The 21718-nt window shown below is 39.7% G+C and overlaps 1 protein-coding gene across 1 annotated transcript; it reads right to left on the bottom strand.

The window, feature by feature from the left end:
* Positions 1-3072: 3072 nt before the first annotated feature.
* On the bottom strand, positions 3073-3703 carry LOC123805561 (SPRY domain-containing protein 7-like). The gene is given in 2 exon segments (XM_045818216.1): positions 3073-3450; positions 3452-3703. Coding segments are annotated over 2 exon segments (591 nt in total). The 3' UTR covers positions 3073-3111.
* Positions 3704-21718: the final 18015 nt, after the last annotated feature.

Here is a 21718-nt window from a genome sequence, read left to right as displayed (position 1 = left end):
CACTATTTGCTGCAGTTTAATATATGAGACATTGCATCATAGTCTGGAGGTTCAAAACTACCTCAGAATAATCATTGTGTAGAGGGCTGGTAGTAAACATTCTGTCACAAACCTATAGGTTGTTGCTTGTCCTTATCTATCAGCTCCCAGGGAGATAGTAGGGGGAATGACTTGGAAATGAATTGAGAAGTGGTGTACAAGGCTGCCAGAGATCTGCAGAAGGAAATAGGTTTGGTGGCCTGTGTTAGGTGGTCTTTATGGGGGGTAGGAGGGCTCTGTCTGTTCCAAAACCTGGGGTTGTGGGTTTAAGCCCTGAGTAGCCTGTTGGTATAACTCACCTCCAGGATGATGGGATTGATCATTCAGCCCTAATATCGTCCCTCTAATATCTACCCTACATGCTTTAGAACAAAGCCATCACTTGTGTTTGCAAAATAATACCTGCCATTTATGAATTTTTATTCTATCCCAGGTGGTTTGTGACTCCTTTCCATTCATCATCTCAGTAATCTTCAGAGTGACCACAGCCAAAAAAATTGAGGCTGGGAGATGTTAGAAAACTTGTAAAATCAGTTAGCTGATCAGTGGCAGGGCTATTTTTTGAACCTGAGTGTTCTTTTTCTAGAGGCCAAATGCTAAATAACTACACACTGCCTCTGTTAAATATCCATCTCTTCACTGAGCCCATTAATTTGAACCTTTGGTAAACTTTTATGCATGCTGTTCTTGTCCCATTGTACAGATGAAGAAACTGAGGCTCTGAGAAGTAGAAGAGCTCATTGAAGGTTAGCAAGTAGATGATATTGCTGAGGTTCCACTCCAGGGATCTCTGGCCACACACCTAAAACTTCTTCCTTAGGAAGGCAGGTGGAGTACAAGTAAAACATCACCACCTGCAGAATTGTAGGATATGTGCAGGTTCATCTAGCAGAACTCTTGGCTTGGTGAACTTTGGTCCAAGTTCCCAGAAGGGTCAGATCATGTTTTGGGGGACTTAAGCTTATACTATTTCAATGACTTAAAAAACTTATTAAGGTTTTCAGATAGATTTACCTATGTAAATGCTATACTTGCATCTTCCCACTACTACATCAAAATTACAGTGAAATTACAGAACAACCATCATACAGCCATCATTGAGAACTGCCTGAAATATAGCTGAAAAAAAAGTCCTATAGCTAAGGATATAAAGAAGAAACCAGGATCAGACTTGTAAGAGGGGTGGATACATGAAATGAGCTGGTCCTATACCCATGTGTGGCAGTTAAAAATTGAGAGGAGTGTTGGGGCTGCAGAAGTTCCTGCTGAGGAACAAGGAGTCTTAGTCCCACATCAGGCTGCCCAGCCTAGGGTTTCAGTGCTAGGAGGAAAAGTCCCCATAACTTCTGGCTGTGAAAACAAGTGGGGATTTTGGCTGTGTGAGTATGAGGGCTTCTGGAGTCTTGGGTGTCTTCCTTAACAGACACACACATGAACTTACTCAGACTCACTGGCTCTGAGCTCCAGCACTGGGACAGCAGCTCAAAAGGCACAGGGACATACAAGGGACAACTGAATTGTCTGGATTCGAGTTGAGGGCAGAAAAGCAAACTTCCTTCCAGAAGTGTTGGCAGAGACCATTATTCTTTTACTGAGCCTTCCCAACAGAGCTGGCAGATGGGCATGATATCTGAGTCTTTATCAGCCTGGCTAACAATGTTTGCCCCACCCTGGTGATTCCTTAGGACACTGCCTGACCCACACAAGCTGTTTCCAGTGGTTTTTCCAGACAAAGAACATGTCTTGGATTATGCTTCAGACTTTCTAATATCTCTCAAAAGTTCACAAATCCCAAAAAACCAGCATCTGGTCTTGGCATGCACCATATTTCTTTCTAAGTGGCCCCAGGTCTGGCACTAGCAGTAGGTGGCCTCAGTTTGCAACTTGGCCTCTCTTGGGAATACCCAAGACCAGCACAAGTAGCAGTCATCTGAAGATCACTTTTTAGCTCATGCCAGGTGGCTTCAGGCAGGACACAGGTAGCAGTTGATCTTGGCCTACACCTCCTGGGAGTCCCCAAAGGCAGTGCACCCAGTGGCCATATTCATACCACACTGGACCACCACCCAACTACCTTTGTGGGAGACACACTTAAAGGATGGACTCATTGGGCACCAGAGTCCTGATAAAGCAAGTCCTGGTTTGTGGGGTTAGCCCCTGCATAGCAGCTCCTCAGCTGTGGTCACAGCTGACCCTCACAGCTGATCCATCTGAAGGTCAACCCTTCTCACTGATGTGCCAACAGTAATCAAGGCTCAACGACAACAGGAAAGTATGTACAACACACATTGGGCAGGGGGCACATGTGGAGTGCCCAGCTTGGGAGACCAGGGAGGCTGTATCACTAGACCCTACAAGGTCACCTATTACATAAGGCCACTCTACCAAGATGGGGAGATGTCGCAGCTCTATGTAATACATAGGAACAAACAAGGACCAAAATGCAGCGAAAATGAGCAAAGAAACATGTCCCAAGTGAAAGCACAGAACAAAACTGTAGAAAAAAATTAAACAAAATAGAGACAAGCAATCTACCAAAGTTTAAAACACTGGTTATAAGGATACTCAATGATCTCAGTGAGAACTTCAACATAGAGATAAAAAACATAAAAACATAAAACATAAAAAAGAACCAGTCAGAACATGGTAACTGAAATGAAGGATACATTACAGGGAACCAACAGTAGAGTAGATGAAGCAAAGCATGGAATGAACAATTTGGATGGTAAGGAAGCAGAAAACTTCAATAAGAACAGCAAAAAAATATCCTCCCAAAATGAGGATAGTTTAGAGAGTTTTGGACAACTTCAAAGATGTGAACATTCACATCATGGGGGTGCTGGAAGGAGAAGAGAGAGAACAAAAAATTGTAAACCTATTTTTTTTATTTCATACCATAAAACATAAGTATTTTATATCATAATTTCTGGGTGGTACACTGAATATATTGCTTCCTTAAACAACATTAACAAGGATATTTTTAAGAATATATTTCATCTATAACCAGGTAAAGCTTTATTAAATGTTAAACACTCAAAAGTGCAGAAATATAAGTTTCAACAACAAATACATTCAGAAGATCTGTTGTTCAAATAGTATTTTTTCAAAACCAGGTGGAGGAGTATGATAAAATTCACTGAACTGGCAATCCAAAATTGCACTGTCATCAACATAAACAACTGGATACACTGTCCCTCTTATACCTGATGCTGGACAATGCATGTTTTTTCCATTCAAATATACATTTAATTCTACATGGTCAAATGTAACACCCACCACGTCTCCCTCCTGTGGAAGGCTGTTGGCTGGCAGTCTGTTTTTCTCCTCATTGTTGTAGTACAGAGCTCCATCATTTCTCACCACCAGGCTGTGTACATCTTGGCCAAGAGGAATCTGATTTAAGTTAACTTTTCTGAGTTGCGACACCAACACCCCAGATTCCTGTGGACTGGATTTTGAATTCAAAGTAGCTTTTGTTTTGATGTAAAGGTGCACTGGCTAAACAACCTCCTGTTCCACATATTCTTCTTCCATTTTTTACAATAACAACATCTGTTCCCATGTGCTGTGTGTCCAACTGCACAGCTGGCATCTCCTTCAGAGGAATGTGTCCTGTTCCGCTGTCTCTGCAGCACCGCAGGCAGCAGAACACAGAGGCAGCCATCACGCTACTGACTCCACCACCGCCGTAGACCCTAAACCGCTGGGACACCACCCTCCACCCCTTCTGTAAACCTATTTTAAAAAATGATAGAAAATTTCTCTGACTGGATAAAAGAAATAGACACACAAGCCTAGAAAGTATAGAGAATACTAAACCCAAGGAGGCTCACACCAACTCACATCATAATTAAAATGTCAAAGGGTAAAGACAAGGAGAATCTTAAAAGCAGCAAGAGAAAAGCAGTTAGTTACCCACAAGGGAGCTCTTATAAGACTGTCAGCTGATTGCTCAACAGAAACTTTGAAGGTCAGGAGGGACTGGCATGAAATATTCAAAGTGATTAAAAGCAAGGATCTGCAACCAAGATTACTCTATCTAACAAAGTTATTATTTAGGATCGATGGGTAGATATAAAGCTTCCAAGACAAGAAGAAGCTATGAGTTCATTACCACCAAACCAATAGTAGAAGAAATATTAGAGTCATCTTTAAGAAGAAGAAAGAATCGAAAATAGGAATAATAAAATGTCAATAAATACATATGAATCAACAATTATTTTAAATGCTAATGGTTTAAATGCTGCAATCAAAAGACATACAGTAACTGCATGGGTAACAAATAAGACCCCTACATATGCTGTCCACAAGAGATTCACTTTAGATTGAAATACACACACAGAGTGAAAGTAAAAATATGGGAAAAGATATTTCATGAAAATGGCAAGAAGAAAATCTGTGGTATCAATACTTACATCAGAAAAAAACAGACTTTAAAACAAAGGTTATAACAAAAGACAAAGAAGTACCCAGCAGTTTCACTTCTGGTATTTATCTGAAGAAACCCAGAGTATTAATTAGAAAAGACATGTGCAAACATATATTTACTTCAACATTATTTACAACAACCAAGATATAAAAGCAACCTCAGTATATATCAAGAGATGAATGGATAAAGAGGTGGTTAATATATACAATGCAATATGTCTCAGCTATAAAAATGATATGAAATCTTGGCATCTGCAACAATATGAATGGACTTAGAGGGTATTGTACTGTGCTGGGAACTGCTCTGCCTGGTTTCAGAAGCTGTAACCCCTGCCAATGCTAAGGCTGAGGGAGTGACCTTGGACCATAAGACACCAAGGAGACAAAAGCTTATCTCCCTGGCAGGAGCACCACTTCTGCTCTTTATACTTCACCCTGCCTGGCCCCCAATGCTTGGTCCGTTAGCCAATGATGGGTAAGATTCCCAAAGGGGGGGAACGACCTAAGACAGGCACAATCACCTGGGAGGCCCCCAAGGAAGGACTTTGGGGGCTACAGAAAGAGGGGGTGATGGGCTCTCACCCCTTGGCTTTGACAAAGCTTGAGTCCTCATTGTCTGGGAGAAATCTCCTAATCTCTTGGCTGCCTTACTTCCCTTGCTCCACCTAAACCTGAAACAATGACAGAGGGTGGTGCAGCCCTGTGCTGGCAAGGGCGGGTTCCCCGGGCAATCAGGCCTAAGAAAGAATATGTAAAATCCTGTGAAACCTGCTTTGTTTAGAATGCTCTCAATTAAACGATAAGGGTCCAAACAATAAAGTTTGTTCCTCAAAGTTTTGCAGCTCTTTAACTATCTGACCCTGACTCAATTGGCCCTCAGAGTTCTTTGTTATCTATTGTTTGATCCTTACTGTCTGGCAATGATTAATGAGCTTTATCTGTATTCCTGTGCAAATGAACCCAATAAAAGACCATTGAGGAAAAGGCTCTTGTCCCTTTTCCTTTGAGAGATTGGCCACCTTTCCTCCCCAAGCAGATCATGTCTTGGTAGATTTATTCTCATCTGTGGTGGCTGCTGCGGGGGGGGGGCCCTGCAGGTGGAGCACCTCCGCTCCCACACACACAGTACTGAGTGAAATAAGTCAGACAGAAAAAAACAAATGCTAGATGATTTCACTTATATGTGGAATCTATACAATAAAATAAACAGCAGAACAGAAACAGACTAATAGACACAGAGAACATTTTGATAGTTATCAGATGGGGGATTGTGAGGATACATTGAAAAGGTGGAGAGAGTAAGAAGACAAATTGGTATTTACAAAATAGTCTTGGAGATATAAAGTACGTAATAGAGAATATAGTCAATAATATTCCCTATAGTGATAACTGTGTATGGTGTCAGATGGATACTAGATTTATTGAGGTGAGCACTTTGTAAGTTATATAAATGTCTAACACTGTGTTGTACACCTGTAACTAATATAATAGTACAATATGTCAACTATAATTAAAATTTTAAAAATTATTTTAAAAATTACTAGTAAAATCTATGCATGGAAGTACATATTTAGTAGGTGCATTAAGGCAGTCTCCAGGGAGAAAAGACTGTGCCATAATGCACCAAATACTTTGATTTACTAGGAAGAAAGATCCCAATTGGAGGCTGCAAGAACTATTATTGGCTGCTTAAATATCTATCTGCCCACCCAACCCTCGAAAAGTGCTTTATTTTTTTGCACACTCTGTAATAATTGCAGCAGAAGGAGAATTCATTAAGGGAAATTGTGAGGGTAGCTTAAAAAAAACTCATCTCTCTGTTTTATGCACTTCATCGGTCCCTATTTAATGAGAACTCTGCAAGTCCATTTTCCTTAGGGGTTTAATAAAAGTATAATTAAAAAAATTAAGACAGATGGGGAAAGTGCTGAGAGAAGCTATTTCTCCCATTAACTCACAGAGAATACCTTTTTGATATTGTAAGGTGGGTGGGAAGAAGAAAGACGCCAGAAGCTCTGAACAGTTCTTTAAAGTTACACAGACACCAGCCTGGGTTTGTGTGGCTCGGGGATTCCTGTTGAACAGATAGGAGTTGCACTTATTTGATTGAATAATGGGACTGTTACTAGCTGGCAGTTTAATTAATGCTGATATAAGAGGTTTGCTTTTTCTTAGAATTTGAACTACAGAGCACTGAGAAATAGACACATTAAAAACTTTTTGAGTAATCTTGGTTGCTTTTGGAGCATAGAGGAGAATGGGATGTTTGAGAGGGATAGTCTGGGTGTTGGAGGCCATTGTCTAGGCTGTTCTGTCCATTCCCCACATGGGGCATGTTAGAAGCGAACTGTTCACCACTGTTTGGTTTCATTCCACTCTGCTGTTGCCACGGGCTTCTTGAAGCAAGGCAAAATCTGAGATATATATATATCTCAGATATATATATATATATATATATATATTGAATATATATTCAGAATTTTTATTTTAATTTAAAATATAAAATTATGATCACATATATCATTGTTAAAAAAGCTAAGAATTAACATTGCTCACATTTTTGAGTGCTTATTTTGTTAATTTTCACTGGGAAGCTGGTGTTGTTATCATCATCCCCATTTTACAGACCAGGAGACCAGGGCTCAGTTATACAGGCATAGCTGGGACTCAAAACCTCTGTTCATGTCTTAGGCCCTGTGCCCACTGAGTGTCAGAGAAGTGGGGTAAAATTCCCAAGGTGGAACAGTAATGAGTACGGATTGAGGAATTAGATTTCTTATCTAGCAGCTTTCCCCACTACACCTCTCCAGTTTAATATGCAAATCCTAACTCACTTTAATAGTTATCTGCATAACACTCAGTAGGAAATAAAAATATGCTCTCGTTGTCATCTCAAAAACAGTAAACAAACTCACATGGATAGAGGGCTTACTGTGTGGCATGTGCTCTGCTTGGTGTCATGTGTTCTTTATTTCATGTAGGGATCACAATATATGCTGGGGGGAAAGTGTGCCACTCTGCTCATGTTTGAGGTAAGGGATCTGAGGCTCTCAGAGGGGAAAAGACTTGCCCAAGGTCATGCAGCAGGAAGTGGCCCAAACTGGACTGGGGCCCAGGTCTGTCTGAAACTCTCAAGCCTTTGCACTGAACCCCAGTGCTAAATGGAAATGATTGTTGCTTTTCCTTTTCTTTACTTACCAGTGTCCCAGGCCGCATCATTCGTGATAACTGAGGTGACCGATGTAATGCAGCCTGTTACCACTGGGAGTTACTTTTAGCAAGTTCCTGTATAAATCCCTCTTGTCCCACATCAGGAAGGAGCCTGCTTCCTTGATGCCTTTTCTGGTTGGTGGTTGTTTTATGGTCTCCTCAATGTGCTGTGAGGTAAACAAGAGGCTCTTGGACCTTGATGAGATGAACATGGGCCCCTCTATCAGCAGTTTGAAAAAAGCTCTTCCTTGCCTTTCCTGGGCTGCCATCCATTAGGTGATCCTAGAGATAATCAGATTCCTTTCTGACCAAGAAAATGTCTGGTTTATCCTCTATGTTCAATTCAAAAGTAGTTGAAAACAATTTTTCATTCCTTTACTATGTTTCCAAAGACATTTGAGTTGATGGACAGAGGTTGAGAACTAAATTATGTCCAGAGAATGAAGAGGATGATTCCTTAACTCATGTTCATATTACCAACGTGGGTGACTGGCTTCAACTACATTAACTTGCTCTCTACCTTAAGCAAAGAAAATAAGTGGGTAGGTTTTAATTCTGCAAGGATACTTGGGTTTTCCATTTGGGACCAACTGAAGTGACATTTGCATCACACAGACTTTTGCTTTCTACTTTTATCCAGGCCAGACATTACTAATAGATCATGACACTGAGGCCTGCTCAGACCAGTTGTGATCTTATAAACCTTTCTGGTAGAGGGCATCAGACAGCCTCTGCCACTGATCCAAACTGGATCAGAGGTGAAATCAAATGGTTGAGTGCATCAGGGTGCTGTTTTATGTCTCTTTTCAGCTTAGGCATCTGTGTTTTCTCCTATTAGAAAGCCCAGACACAGGCCAAAATGGATTGAGTTAAACTGCTAATCAAGGCATCTGATAGGAAAACAAATTCTTAATCAGTGAGAAATGAAGACTTAGGGGGGTAATTTGTGGAGGGTCACACAGCTGGTAAGTGAGGCAGGAGATTTAGATTTTGGGGGAGTCAGGTAGACCTAGGTTCATGTCCTGGCTATACCATTTCTTCATTTAGTGATGTTGAGCAAGTCTTTTCAAATCACTGGGCCTAACATTCCTCATTTGTAAAATGGGAATGGAATGTTACCTACCTCACTGAACTATGGTAAGGATTAAAGTGAGATACTGCATATGAAACACTAGGAGAGGGCCTGGTAGGTAGAGAAATTGCCTAATAAATGTTAGCTACTATTTGTCCAGTTTTTAAAAAAAATATCTTATGCACAAAAAAACCTTAGTATACATTGTTATGAAACTGAACAACTTTGTGACATGGTGCCACTACTCAATTCTACAGATCATGAAATGGAGACTCAGAAATAAGACGTTTTTCCCAACGTCACACAGAAAGTAAATGAAGAGGTAAATTCAAATGCCAGATACGGAAGGCACAAACCCTCGCTTCCTTCAGGCCTTATTCAGATATCTCCATCTCAATGAGATGTGACATGCCCGTCCTTCAACAAGTGCAACCTCTTCCTGCATGTCTGTTTTCCCACACCCTGCTTTGTTCTTTTCTCCAAAGCACTTTTTGCTTTCTCACACACTGTCTTACTAAATAATTTATTTATTTACTATGCATATATTTTATTGCCTGTCTCACTCTTACTTGACTATAAGCCCCAAAGAACAGGGACTTATTTTGATAACTGCTGCATTCATGGTCTGAGCACAATTCCTCACATATAGTAAGTGCTCAGTAAATATTTGCTGAATAAATGCATGAAGCCTACCTTGCTCGGAAGTTTTTATTTTTTGTACTATACCACATCATAAGTGTTTTATAATTAGATCTATATCATTCATTAAATGCCTACCATGTTTTAGGCATTATGGAGGCATCATAAAAATAATGATGGTTAATTTGACCAGAACCTATCATGGAAGGGATGATTATTCAGGCTTTGCAGTTGAGGAAAGCAACACTCTGCAAGGTTACATAACTCAGTGCCCATCAGACAGCTCTGAAGGGGAGTCATATCAGGGTCAGCTGCATGCCAAGACCTGTTCTCCATCCCCAGCACATGACAAGTTACAAGACCTGTTCTTTCCCCAGCACACGAGAAGTTACAAGACCTGGCTTCATTCTCAGGCACTGATCATGACTATGAGCCTAGGACCAAAATTTTTGCTTGAGACCCAGACCCTTTCTTAGCTCAAAAAACTCATCAGACCTCATGAGCAGACTCTATGAACACATTTTCCAGAGTGGAGCCCATCAGACCCTAGTGTAAGAGAATCCTCAGGGTTAGAGGAGGTTGTGGGGAGTCCAGGTATCTAATTTTTCATAAGAACCTGGGTGATATCTATGATCAGGCCAATGTGGGAAACAGAGTAATGGAATTCATTTATTCATCCATCAACCCATCCATTTCCTCATATTTAAAATAAGGATAATGCCAGTACTCAGCTTGTATAGATCTAGTAAGTTTAAATGAGGATATATGCTTAAAACAGTGCCAGCCATGTTCTAAAAGCTAAGTAAGACTTACATTTGGGTACCTCCCATGGGCCTGTGCTCTTCTGGTTATCAGAGATACAGCAGAGACAGACAGACAAGGCCTGGCCCTCCTGGTGCTGACCACCCAGCTGAAATGAGCACAGATTTTAGTATCAGACAAAACTGGATTAAACTCCTGCTTTTGCCACTTACACTCAGGTATGAATATGAATAAACTTCTGAACTTCTCTGGATCCATTTGCTCAAATGTGAAGTGGGGATAATAAAATTATTATTAAATAACAAAAATGTTTTGGAAGAGACTGAGGCTCAGAGAGGCAAAGCAACTTGCTCGAGGCTGCACAGCTAGTAGGTGGCAGAGCTGGAATTTGAACCCACATCTATTAGATTCTGGGTTACCTGCCATGTGACATGTCTTCCCTCAGAGAGAGGTGGCTAGAAAACTCACAGGTAGGTGGAAAGGATTACAAACCCAGTGAAGGCTTCACTCAACTAGTGAAAACCTGCAAACTGAAGCACATTCCACTGAGGCCTTGTGGAAACCCTCCTGTGACAAAAAGATGTCCAGACTCACCCATTCCCATTAGCTTCACCCAGAACCAGGCTGACCAAGTCTTCCTGCAACACAGGAATTTGGCGAGTCCATTAGAGAGATTAGGTTTCTGCAATCTCTCCAGGCACCAAAAGGATTTGGGAGACATAAAAAGCAGCAGCACTTATTTCATAAATAGATAATGGCAAACCATTTAGGGCAGGTGGTGGCATAAAGATGAAAAAGTTATTAATATAGTTGACCACTCATTTCTTTCAGATTGGTCAGCAGAAACCAAAGACAAATGAGAAAATATTGCAATAGGTACTCCTGACAACACAAATTATTCAGGCGATATTAAACTGCATTGCTAGCCACTGTAAACATTTTTAATGTTTATGATCTCTGTTGAAAGGCATAATGGTAGATGAAACCCGATAACATTTATAGATGTGGGGATGTGTATGTGTGCCTGCACTTCTTTTGTTCTAGTATCCTTTGTAAATCACTTCTCTGAGCTGATGTACCCAACAGGGGCTAGGCTGAGCCTACATGATGCAAAGTGAAGAACAAGCCCCTCTCTCCTAGGTAACTGTACTTACCTGTACCACTGATGTCTGCTGTGCTGCAGATGGGTTCTCAAAATCTGGGACCAGATTTCAGGCAGACCTGGTGGGGCAGGGGGTACAAAAAGGAAATGCTTCCAATCTGGGAGGAAAGAAACCAGGGGGAGCATGAAGATGAGAAGGATGTGGGAGAACTGTGCGCTCCCACTTAAAGAGGGGTCCATGAGAACAGGAAAGGATTTGGAAAATCCTTACCCTTCTGACCCCTGTGGGAGATTCACAGTATAGGGTGTCCTGCTCAATGTTACACAGTTCTTGAGGCAGTGATTCCCTTGGCTAGTTCCACTTTCCCCAGTCTCTGACCATAGCACACCTGCAGAATGGTTCCTTAGAGAAAGCTTGCAGAAATGTAACCTTTAAATGATAAAAGTGAGCAAAGATTTTAATTATTGTAACTAAGAATGATAACATAAATATATGTGATTATTAGCTCAATTATTTTAAATGAAATAACTTGTTAACTTGGTTAAATAACCAACCAAATTAGACAATCTTCTCCTTTGATCAATGTTTTTTTTTCCTCACTTTAACTGGTTTACTGTTGGATTTAGGACTCATACACACAACTGATTTAATTCTAAGAGATTAATTTTTTAATTCTAAGGAATTAAGTTTTGAATCCATTACTCAGGTCTGTAGACTGATTAAGAGCCCCAGTTTGGGAGACAGATGTACTACAGTTAAATCCTGGCACCTTCATTTTCTAGAGGTGTGACTTGGAAAAGCTCTGAACCTCTCTATCTAAGCTTCAGTTTCCTCACCTTAGAATGAGGATAATAATAATTAAACCTATTTTATTGGCTCGTGGAGATTAATTGAAATAATGCAGATAAAACACTTAGCAAGGGCTGGCACAAAGTGAGTTCTTAATAAGTGTTGGTTATCATCATCATCATCATTCCTATCATCAGAAGACAGGGTTGAGGTTAAAAGGTGCACTGTCTTTCTTCCAGGAGTCAAGATGGTGGCATAGGTAAACATGGCTTGCCTCCTTACACACCAGATAAAAATTGCAGCTAAACTATAGAATAACCATCACTCAGAACTGTCAGAAATTGAGTTGAATGGCAGTCCTTTCTTGAACCCTTTCCCTAGAGACCCACAGAGCCAGCAGGCTGGTACCATATATAAAACTCCATCAACCTGGCTAACACTATTTGCCCTGCCCTGGAGATCCTCAGAAGCTTGGTCCCACCCACCTTACAGGCCCACCCAAGCTGCTTTACAATATGAATGGATGGTCTTGGCTCATACATACCAACTTCCTAAATCCTCTAAACAGGCAACAGCCAGACTCAGTGAATACTCAGCCCCCCATACCTCTTGTTAAAAGGACCCAGGCCTAGCACTAACAGTAACCAGACTAGATTCACAGCGTGGCTTCACCTGGGAATCTACAAGCCCCACAAAAGTAGTATCCATCTTAGATTGCTTTATAGCTCATGCAAGGTGGCCCTGTGCAGAACACAGATGAGGGCTGATTTTAGCCTCCACAACCCAGGAAACCTTCTGCCTGTGCACCCAATGGACAACTACAGACTATGTTGTAGCACCACCACCCTGCCCCTGCACAACTGATTCTCCACAGAGGGCAGTTTGTGGTCAGTGTTCATAGATCGTGCAGCTAATTGGCCTGGGTAAGTCTCTCCCATTGGCCTGCCAATAGTAATCAAGGCTCAACTACAGGATAAGGGTGTACTCAGCCTGAAGGGTGCACATCAAGTACCCAGGTTGGGTGATTCAAGAAACTGTGTCACTGGACCCTATAAGACATCCACTACATTAGTCCATACTACCAAAACAGGGAGTCATAGCAGGTTTACCTAATACACAGAAACAAACACAGGGAGGCTGTCAAAATGAGAAGACAAAGAAACATGACCCAAATGAAAGAACAGGTCAAAACTCCAGAAATGAAGACTCCTTAAACAAAAGTGAGATAAGCAATTTATCAGATGCAGAGCTCAAAACACTGGTTATAAGGATGCTCAAGGAACTTAGTGAAGACTTCAACAACATAAAAAACATCCAGTCAAAAACAGAGTATACACTAATTAAAATAAAGAACAATTTACTGGGAAACTATAGTAAGTAGAATGCCAAGGTTGAAGCCAAGAACTAAATCAATGATTTGGAATATAAGGAAGCAAGAAACAACCAATCAGAATAATAAGAAGAAAAAACAGAAAAAAACAAGGATAGTGTAAGCAGCCTATGGGACAACTTCAAGAGTTCCAACATTTTCATCAAAGGGGTGCAAGAAGGAGAATAGAAAGGGCAAGAAATTGAAAATCTATTTGAAAAAATAATGAAAGACAACATCCCTAATTTGGTCAAGGAAATAGACATACAAGTCCAGCAAGCACAGAGTCCAAACAAGATGGATGCAAAGATTCCCACTCCAAGACACATCATAATTAAAATGCTAAAAGATACAGATAAAGAGAGAATCTTGAAAGCATTAAGAGAAAAGCAGTTAGTTACCTACAGGGGAATTTATATAAGACTGTCAGCTGATTTCCCAAAAGAAACTTTGGAGGCTAGAAGGAAGTGGCAAGAAATATTCAAAGTCATGAAAAGCAGGGACTTACAGCCAAGATTACCCTACTCAGCAAAGCTACCATCTAGATTCAAAGGGCAGATAAAGAGCTTTCCAGGCAAGAAACAAACTGAAGGAGTTCATTATCACCAAACCATTATTATATGAAATGTTAAAGGTACTTATTTAACAAAAAGGTCAAAACTATGAACCATAAAATGGTAACAGATACACATCTATCAACAATTGAATCTAGAACAAACTAAGCACACAATAAGGACAGAGAGAAAATTATGGATATAGATAGCATTTGGTGTTTGCCAGATGGGAGTGGTATATGGGGGAATGGATGAAGTGGTCAGGGGAGTAAGAAGTACAAATAGGTAGTTACCAAACAGCCATGGGGATATAAAGTACAGTATAGGAAGTGGAATATCCAAAGACTCTATATGCATGACCCATGGGCATGAACAATGGTGTAGAGATTGCCTGAGGGAGTGGGAGGTACTGGGTGGAAGGAGCAAAGGGGGAAAATCAGGACAACTGTAACAGCATAATCAATAAAATATAATAAAAAATCTTTCTTCCAGTCTTAGGCATTCTTGAGAAAAGCTGGACACTCTGTCTTATCAATGTAAACAATGTGATATATTCATTAGAGATAAATGATGGTCTTGTTGGGGATGGCTATAGGCTGATCACTGACCCAATCATGTCCCTGAACACACTGCTTCTCGTTGCTGGGTTTATTTATTACACGACCTATAGCTTATGGAGTACAGCTCCAAAGGATGGAAACACGACATGCACACCTCCATCTACTCTGTTACTAGCAAGGTATTCAAACTGAGGGACCCAAGACTCTGAAGCTTCCCCATGGATGGTCCAAAATGGGCACTCAGAAGCTCTTGCTAGTGGACGAAGATCCACTAGTGACAAAAGTATAGGAAAGTACAATTTCTATTTTTACCACTGAAACTTAACAGAAAATTATATGTTCTTTGCCTGCTGCAGAAAGAACATGGCTACACATGAAGATAGTCAAAGCTCTGAAGGTGACTTTTCAGACAACTCTGAAGGACCCACAGATGTATAAAATTTTAAGTCCTAGCCTGAGCAGCAAACTCAAGAATTGTTTTGCTCTGGATGACACCTATAGGTTAGAAAACTCTCATTAAATCTGGATCCAAAAAGAGGACCAATGGTTCACTAAGGAAGTAAACAACAAAACAAACAATGAAATTCTCCAGAAACCAGCAATGGCCAACTCTGCCCTGCCTCCTTAAGGACATGAGACAAACCTCTGAAGACAGGCATTCCAGGGGACCACCTGACTGACTTCACTGTCAAGCTCGTCCCAGACCCAGGGGAGTCTTGGAAAGCAATTAGCATCTCCAGGACGAATGTCTAGCAGCCCTGAGAAAGCCTCAGAGGAAAAGTTTGTTCTCATTCCTTAGATAAAATCATTATACTCACCTCTGAAATCCTAAAAGACCCTCCAGGGTGGCATTGCAAGGCAGGACAGAGGCTCTGCACACAATGCTGGAGGAAGCTCCCATGTGGTCCCTACTTCCAAGAGGGCCTCCTGAGATGCACCTGAAGGAGCCTGTGGGGAAGGCCCCTCTCTGACCTTCCTGGGGGACCTGGCCACCTGAGGACCCCTCTGGTCCTCAGCACCTCAACCCTCAGGAGGAGGAGGCCTAGGACCACGTAGCTAACTCTTGGAGGAGTGGCCCAGAGGCCAGAAGCTGACTTCTCTGATGCTGGCCAGCAAGACGCACCTCCCCCAGGGAACTGGGGGAGAGACCAGCCTCAACCTCCCTCCAGGCGAATGGAAGCGGGCGGCGGACTGTTTCCCCTCCTTAGAGTCTTACAACCTTGCCCAAATAATGGCGGATGACCCAAATTTCAATCATTCAGGAATGGCTGGGGGGCCCAGCCCCCAGAACAGCCCCGTGACAGATCCCAGGTGGCTGAGCACTGGGTCTGTGGTGCAGGGTAGTCACCTCCAAGCTGCGGAGCCTGGAGCCTCAGGCCACAGAGGAGACTCTCCTGCGGTGCAGACCCGGCGGGGACTCAGGTAGGAACTGCAAGATTAAGAGCCTTCCAAGTGGTGTCTGGTGTATGTACATACAGGGGTGTCAGGTAGTGGTGTACAGGTTGTAGTTTCTAGTAGGTTAAGCAGACGCTATTGACATTACAGGAAACCAGCTGAGTGAATGTAACCACTGAGCCTAGTCCCAAGACTACACTTGAGAGAAATCTTCAGCGGTGAAGAACCTTTTAACAATTTATTTCCAACGTGTTGCAGACCTTCTGTAAAAAAAAAAGATTTATTAGAGAAAGAAAAATAAAGATATAGTAACTCTAAGACCACTGAGCATGCATTAGTGTGCCACAGCAATGCAAATTGCTGTAAGAGTTTGCAGCTGCTCTCAGGGTCTCTCTCTTTACCTCATGGGGAAACAGGCCGTCCAGAGACTGGCACAGGTCTGTGAACCAGACTCACAGCGGCAGTTTTAGAGACCACCTCCAGGAGGTCCACCCAACCCTGATGCCCTACCCCTCCCCACTGACCTTTTTAGATCAAGTCGACAATGAATTGTTCTGTTGCTGATGACAAACTAATTAAAACAATTCTCCTTATTATTCAAGTAGCACATATTTATTATAGAATAAAAATAAACATTTAAAATTCTTCCTTGATACTATCACTATTGTTAACATTGATATTCATACTCATGCACATAAGTATTCACATGCACATATTCCAATAGGGGAGGGAGAAGCTAACAGAGATAATTTATTACACATAGTCATTTAACAAACTGCTCCTTAAACATTAGTATGTTATAATATGAAACATTTTCCATGTGGATGTGTACACTTACGGCCTCACTTTTAATATTCTCACAGGATTCTATTGCATTAATAAATCATTTATTTAACCCACCTCCTATTCAGTTAGCGAGTAAATATTATGATTGATTACCTATTTTCTCGAAATGGGGAGTGTAGCAATAAGCAAGAGCAGAGTCTGCTTTAAGGGAACCCACACTACAGGGGCTGAGACGGACAGTAAACGTGCTCAACAAGCGCACACAAAGGGCGCTGGCAGGTCAGCGTCTAACGCCCTCTAGCCTTCCTCCCCCTCAGGAAGCTGGCGTGTGCGGAAGCCTGGGTAAGATTATTTCAGTGAAATTGCCCAATAAATCTGACCCAGACATGCTTACATAATTAAAAGGAATTATTAAAACCCAGTTTTAAGTTTTTCCCTACAAAACCCAGGATGTATTTGGGAAAATTGCAAAATCTGCCTGAATCAGCACTAGTGCCGTCTTGTGTCATCTCTCGCGCACGCACACAGCTCTGTACCTTAACCCTGAAGCATGGGAACAGGAAAAAACTCACAATTCCTTTATTGCAAAAATACTGAAAGATCCACAATACTCCTAATGCCCCATTTACGTTTAGTTTTCCACTTTTGTAAAATATAGAAATTAAGCATTCTCATAGGGTGTTTATACATGTAAATTAATCAACATTTTTGAAGACAGTTTGGCTGTGTCAAAATTTTTATGTGCACACTCTACTTTTTATGAAGTTATATATATATATATGAACTAAATGCACACTGTAAAAATAAAATCACAAAGTATAATAGAGTATATTGGAATACAACCGTCTTTTCAGTCCTAAACTCAACCCCCACAGTTGCCCTAGTCCCTCCCTAGAGACAATCACTGTGAGCAGTTTCTGGTATCGCCTCCCAGAAAGAGTCAATGCAAAATACTGATGTTGTAGCAATTCCCAATCTAAAAATCTATCTAACAAAAATAGTGGCACAAATAGGTGTATATACACAAATAGGTTATATGGATATTCATTTTATAAATGTAACAGCAGAATATAGAAACAGCTTGAACATCCAATAATAAAGAATTTATAAATTATGACATAATCCAGTCTTAAGAATGCATCTATAAAAAGGATGAGGAAGATCTACTGTATTTGCCATGTACAATGTGCTTCCATGTATAATGCACACCTACGTTTCTGGGCCAAACTTTCAGGAAAAAAATCTTTCATTTTAATTTTTTAATTCAATGTTTTATTTATTTATATTTAGAAACAAAACTGATTATTGTATACCAGGGTATTATTTTGCATATGAATATCATTATTGCTTTCAAGAGTTATACTTTTAACACATAAGCATAAATAAAATGATGAAAAACATTTATATAAATACATAATTAGTACTACCTATGTATGGTGTGCATCCTTATTTTTTTCCTAAAAAATTTGGGCAAAATAGTGCTCATTTTACTTGGCAAAATATGGTATGTGTATCAATTTGGAAAAAGTGTCTGACACATACTGTTAGGTAAAGAAAGCAGAAAAAAATGTAAAGTTTCATCACATTAATAACAAATAATCCTGTTTGAGGTATGCATATGTGTATATATAATATATAATATATGTGCATGTGTACATAGACATTGTTTAAATTCATATACATATATGTATATATGAAATATCTGGAAGAACCACACATCTATTAACAGATAACTTTTCAAGAAAGAACTGGGCTAGAAGAAATGGAGGATTTATTACCCCACAGTTCCATATTGTTTGACATTTTTACTATAAGAATGTGTTTATGTATTATTTATATAAAAACTTTTAAAGTAAATAAATCGAAGTAGTAATATGAATAATTTTGGGTTGTAAACAGTAATGAGGTGTTAGGCTGGGAATGATATTTACCTATTTTTTGACATTTAGATATTACACTGACTCTGTGGTTATGTGTGAGACCAAATGCCTGTGTTCTGTATGTTGAGCAGTCGCAAGGAACATGGACAGGAAAATACAAGAGTAATGAACCCACATCACAAAGGCCACATTACAAACCAATGGAGCAAAAAGAAACAACAAGATTTGGATATAATAGATTAATCAAAAAATGAGTAACAACATTGCAGCTTTATCACAAAAAAGAAGTAAGGAATCAGGGTAACCACCATGTTTCAAAATTTAGTATACTTATTTTTCTATTTTTTCTCACATTTTACAGTTAAAATTTTGATATGATTTTTAAGGTTATAAATTTCAGATGGCAAAGCTATCTTCTGTATTTATCTCTTTTTTGATAGAAACATTGACAATATCTTTAAAAATTATTAAAGTTTATTATCATATTATTCACAAAAAACTATTTTTTCCTGATGTGTCCTGAACTACAGATAAACCTCACTTTGTTTTTCTCTGTTGGTTAGAAACAGTATATCACAGAATACTATCCTTTAATCAAAATGGACAAATCTTTTAAGCTCCAAATGTTATTCTTTACTATTATGTTTACTAAGTTATTTATAAATTATGAGAATCATTGTGTTTAAAATGTTCATTATATCAAATCTTTACCCCAAACAATGCACATGAATAGTGCTTATGTTGGAGAATATTTGGTATTATAATAATAGATGTGATTTATTGAATGGTTACTGTGGCCCAGAAAATATACTAAATGCTTTACCCATGTTGTCTGATTTCCTCCTCACAGTTCTATGAGGAGGGTGCTCTGATCCCCCATGTTTCACACACGAGGAAATGAGCTGAAAGAAGGTGAGTGGCATGCAAGATCGCACAGCCAAACACAGGGCACAATCTGTAAGGTTTAAACTGCAGTCTTACTTCTGACCCAAAGATTCAATATATATTCCCATGCCTCCTGTGTTAGTAAAGAGATTTGAAGAAAAAAAAGATTTTTTTTTTCACGCAGCACTTTCTCCCTACTCTTAAAGTCAGTTTACAAAACTCAGCCAAATACAGTTGGAAGAAAATACCTTTAGTTCTGAGCTTCCAAATAATTTTTAGTATCAAAGAGAAAAAAGCAAAATAAAAATAATACATAAATGGGTTTTTCTTTCATTTTCCATAATAAATGGCATATCCCTTAGACAGTGTTTCTGTTTGGTCTCTGTCTTTCTAACTGCAATGCACATCTGCTGAAATGTGCGTTACGTGTTTAAATACTTCAGGGCTTTGGGATTTGTAAATCTTTTTACATTTAGCATTTTACAAATAACAGTTCAGAATTTGAAAGTTTTAAGCAAAATTTATTCACTTAGTTTGGACTATGATAAAGTGTCTTAGAACCATATTGCCACTGTAAGTTTAGTATGTGACATATTTATACATTATTTCCTTCATTCATACAGCTTTCCATTTAATTTTCATTGACCTCTAGTGACAGTTTCATAACAGTACATAAAGTAATTTTAAATACAGCCATTTTGCTTATTTCCTCTTAGGACTTTAAATGTCTTGGATACAAAATCTGGAATTCACAAAGAAGGATAGAGCTGCCAGAGTCATTCAGGCCTGGAAAAGGTTCTTGTGAGGGCTTTTTTTTTTTTGGCAGCTTTATTGAGATACAATTTAGATATACGGTCCACCTGTTTAGAGAGCACAGAACCCTCAGCGGGCCTCTGAACTGCTGCATTCGACCACCTGGGCCTTGGGTGTGGCAGGGTGGGAGGGGTGGGGAGCCGTTGAATCACTGAGAGAACTACTTTGAAAACTGTCAGTGGTCTTATTTTGAGAGCTTTTCCAAAATGCAGAAGTCGTTTTGCAGTCATTTTTAAAAATTTCAAGTGACAGAATTTAAAACTTAAGATATGTTTTAAAATATCAATGAAACTGTATTGTATTGTTGCTATAATTAACTGTATAATGTAAACCTAATTATTTTATCATGGCTTAAATTTTTATATATTTACTTTATCCAATGTTGCTGATTTTTTTAAAGAGAGATTGTAGTATTTTGTTTATCAAAGCAACTATTATGTGGTGATTTACCTGTACCATGAATTATTTAAGATTTTTATAGTTTTTTAATTAGAAATTATTTCAAAAATTTTGTCCATGTTATTCTTCAGGGTTACATGCTTATCAATGAAATAACTACAGAGGAATGAGGGGAAATAACCTATACCCAGCCATGTTCAGGAATAACTACTGTCAATGATGAACATGTTAAAGAAAACCCCTCCAGTATTTGCTACTTGCCAATCCTAATTTAACTACAACAATCAATAGGTAATTCTACATGAATACATGAATTTTGGCAAAAGCCCCATCATCTAAATGGCAGAATAACTCAAGAGTATGTCTCTGAAGATGCTGGGTGTTTACCACCACCTGACTATTCCCTCCACCCAATGCAACAACAGTAAATTAAAAAGAATACGGTGTTTTCTGAAAATCCATGGCATGCTCAAAGCTGACGATCACATTGAGTTAAGAGGATACTTCATGAATGATACATTTCAATGCAGACAAACAGTTCACGTTTACCAGCTGTGAGCCTGTTTTTGAACACGCTGAGTGAGACTACTCAGGCTGCAGGGTCCGGTGATGGTCTCGAGTCTGGTCTTCCCCTTTCCTGCAGCCTCGGGCCCTTGGACCTTCCCAGTTTCCTATGAAAGTGTCAGTCAGTTGAGCACCAGCTCTGGTGTTTTTCGTCATTTGGTTCTACCTGTAGCTTATGTTTATACCAACTCTTGGGAGGTTCCAAAGCCTACTTAGATTTTTGTGGGTAATGTATCAAGTGAACAATATACAGTTCATCTGAAAACAGTAGCACATAGCCATATGTATCATTTTCCAAGGACTGTTGCTTCACACTGAGCAGAGAAGCACAAGTGGTGATTATTTAGTCTGAGTCTTTCATTTTTTATATTTGGTTCTCAATTAAACATGCCATGTGGATGCTGAGTAGTGTAAGAACAGTGCTGTTCCTGACCAGTGGGTGTTAAATGTTTACATTTTTTATCTGAGAAT

Source organism: Phyllostomus hastatus, unplaced genomic scaffold (genome assembly GCF_019186645.2).
Source record: "Phyllostomus hastatus isolate PE091 unplaced genomic scaffold, TTU_PhHast_1.1 phas_scaffold_317, whole genome shotgun sequence".
NCBI lineage: Eukaryota > Metazoa > Chordata > Mammalia > Chiroptera > Phyllostomidae > Phyllostomus > Phyllostomus hastatus.
This window is presented reverse-complemented; position numbering and strand designations above follow the sequence as displayed.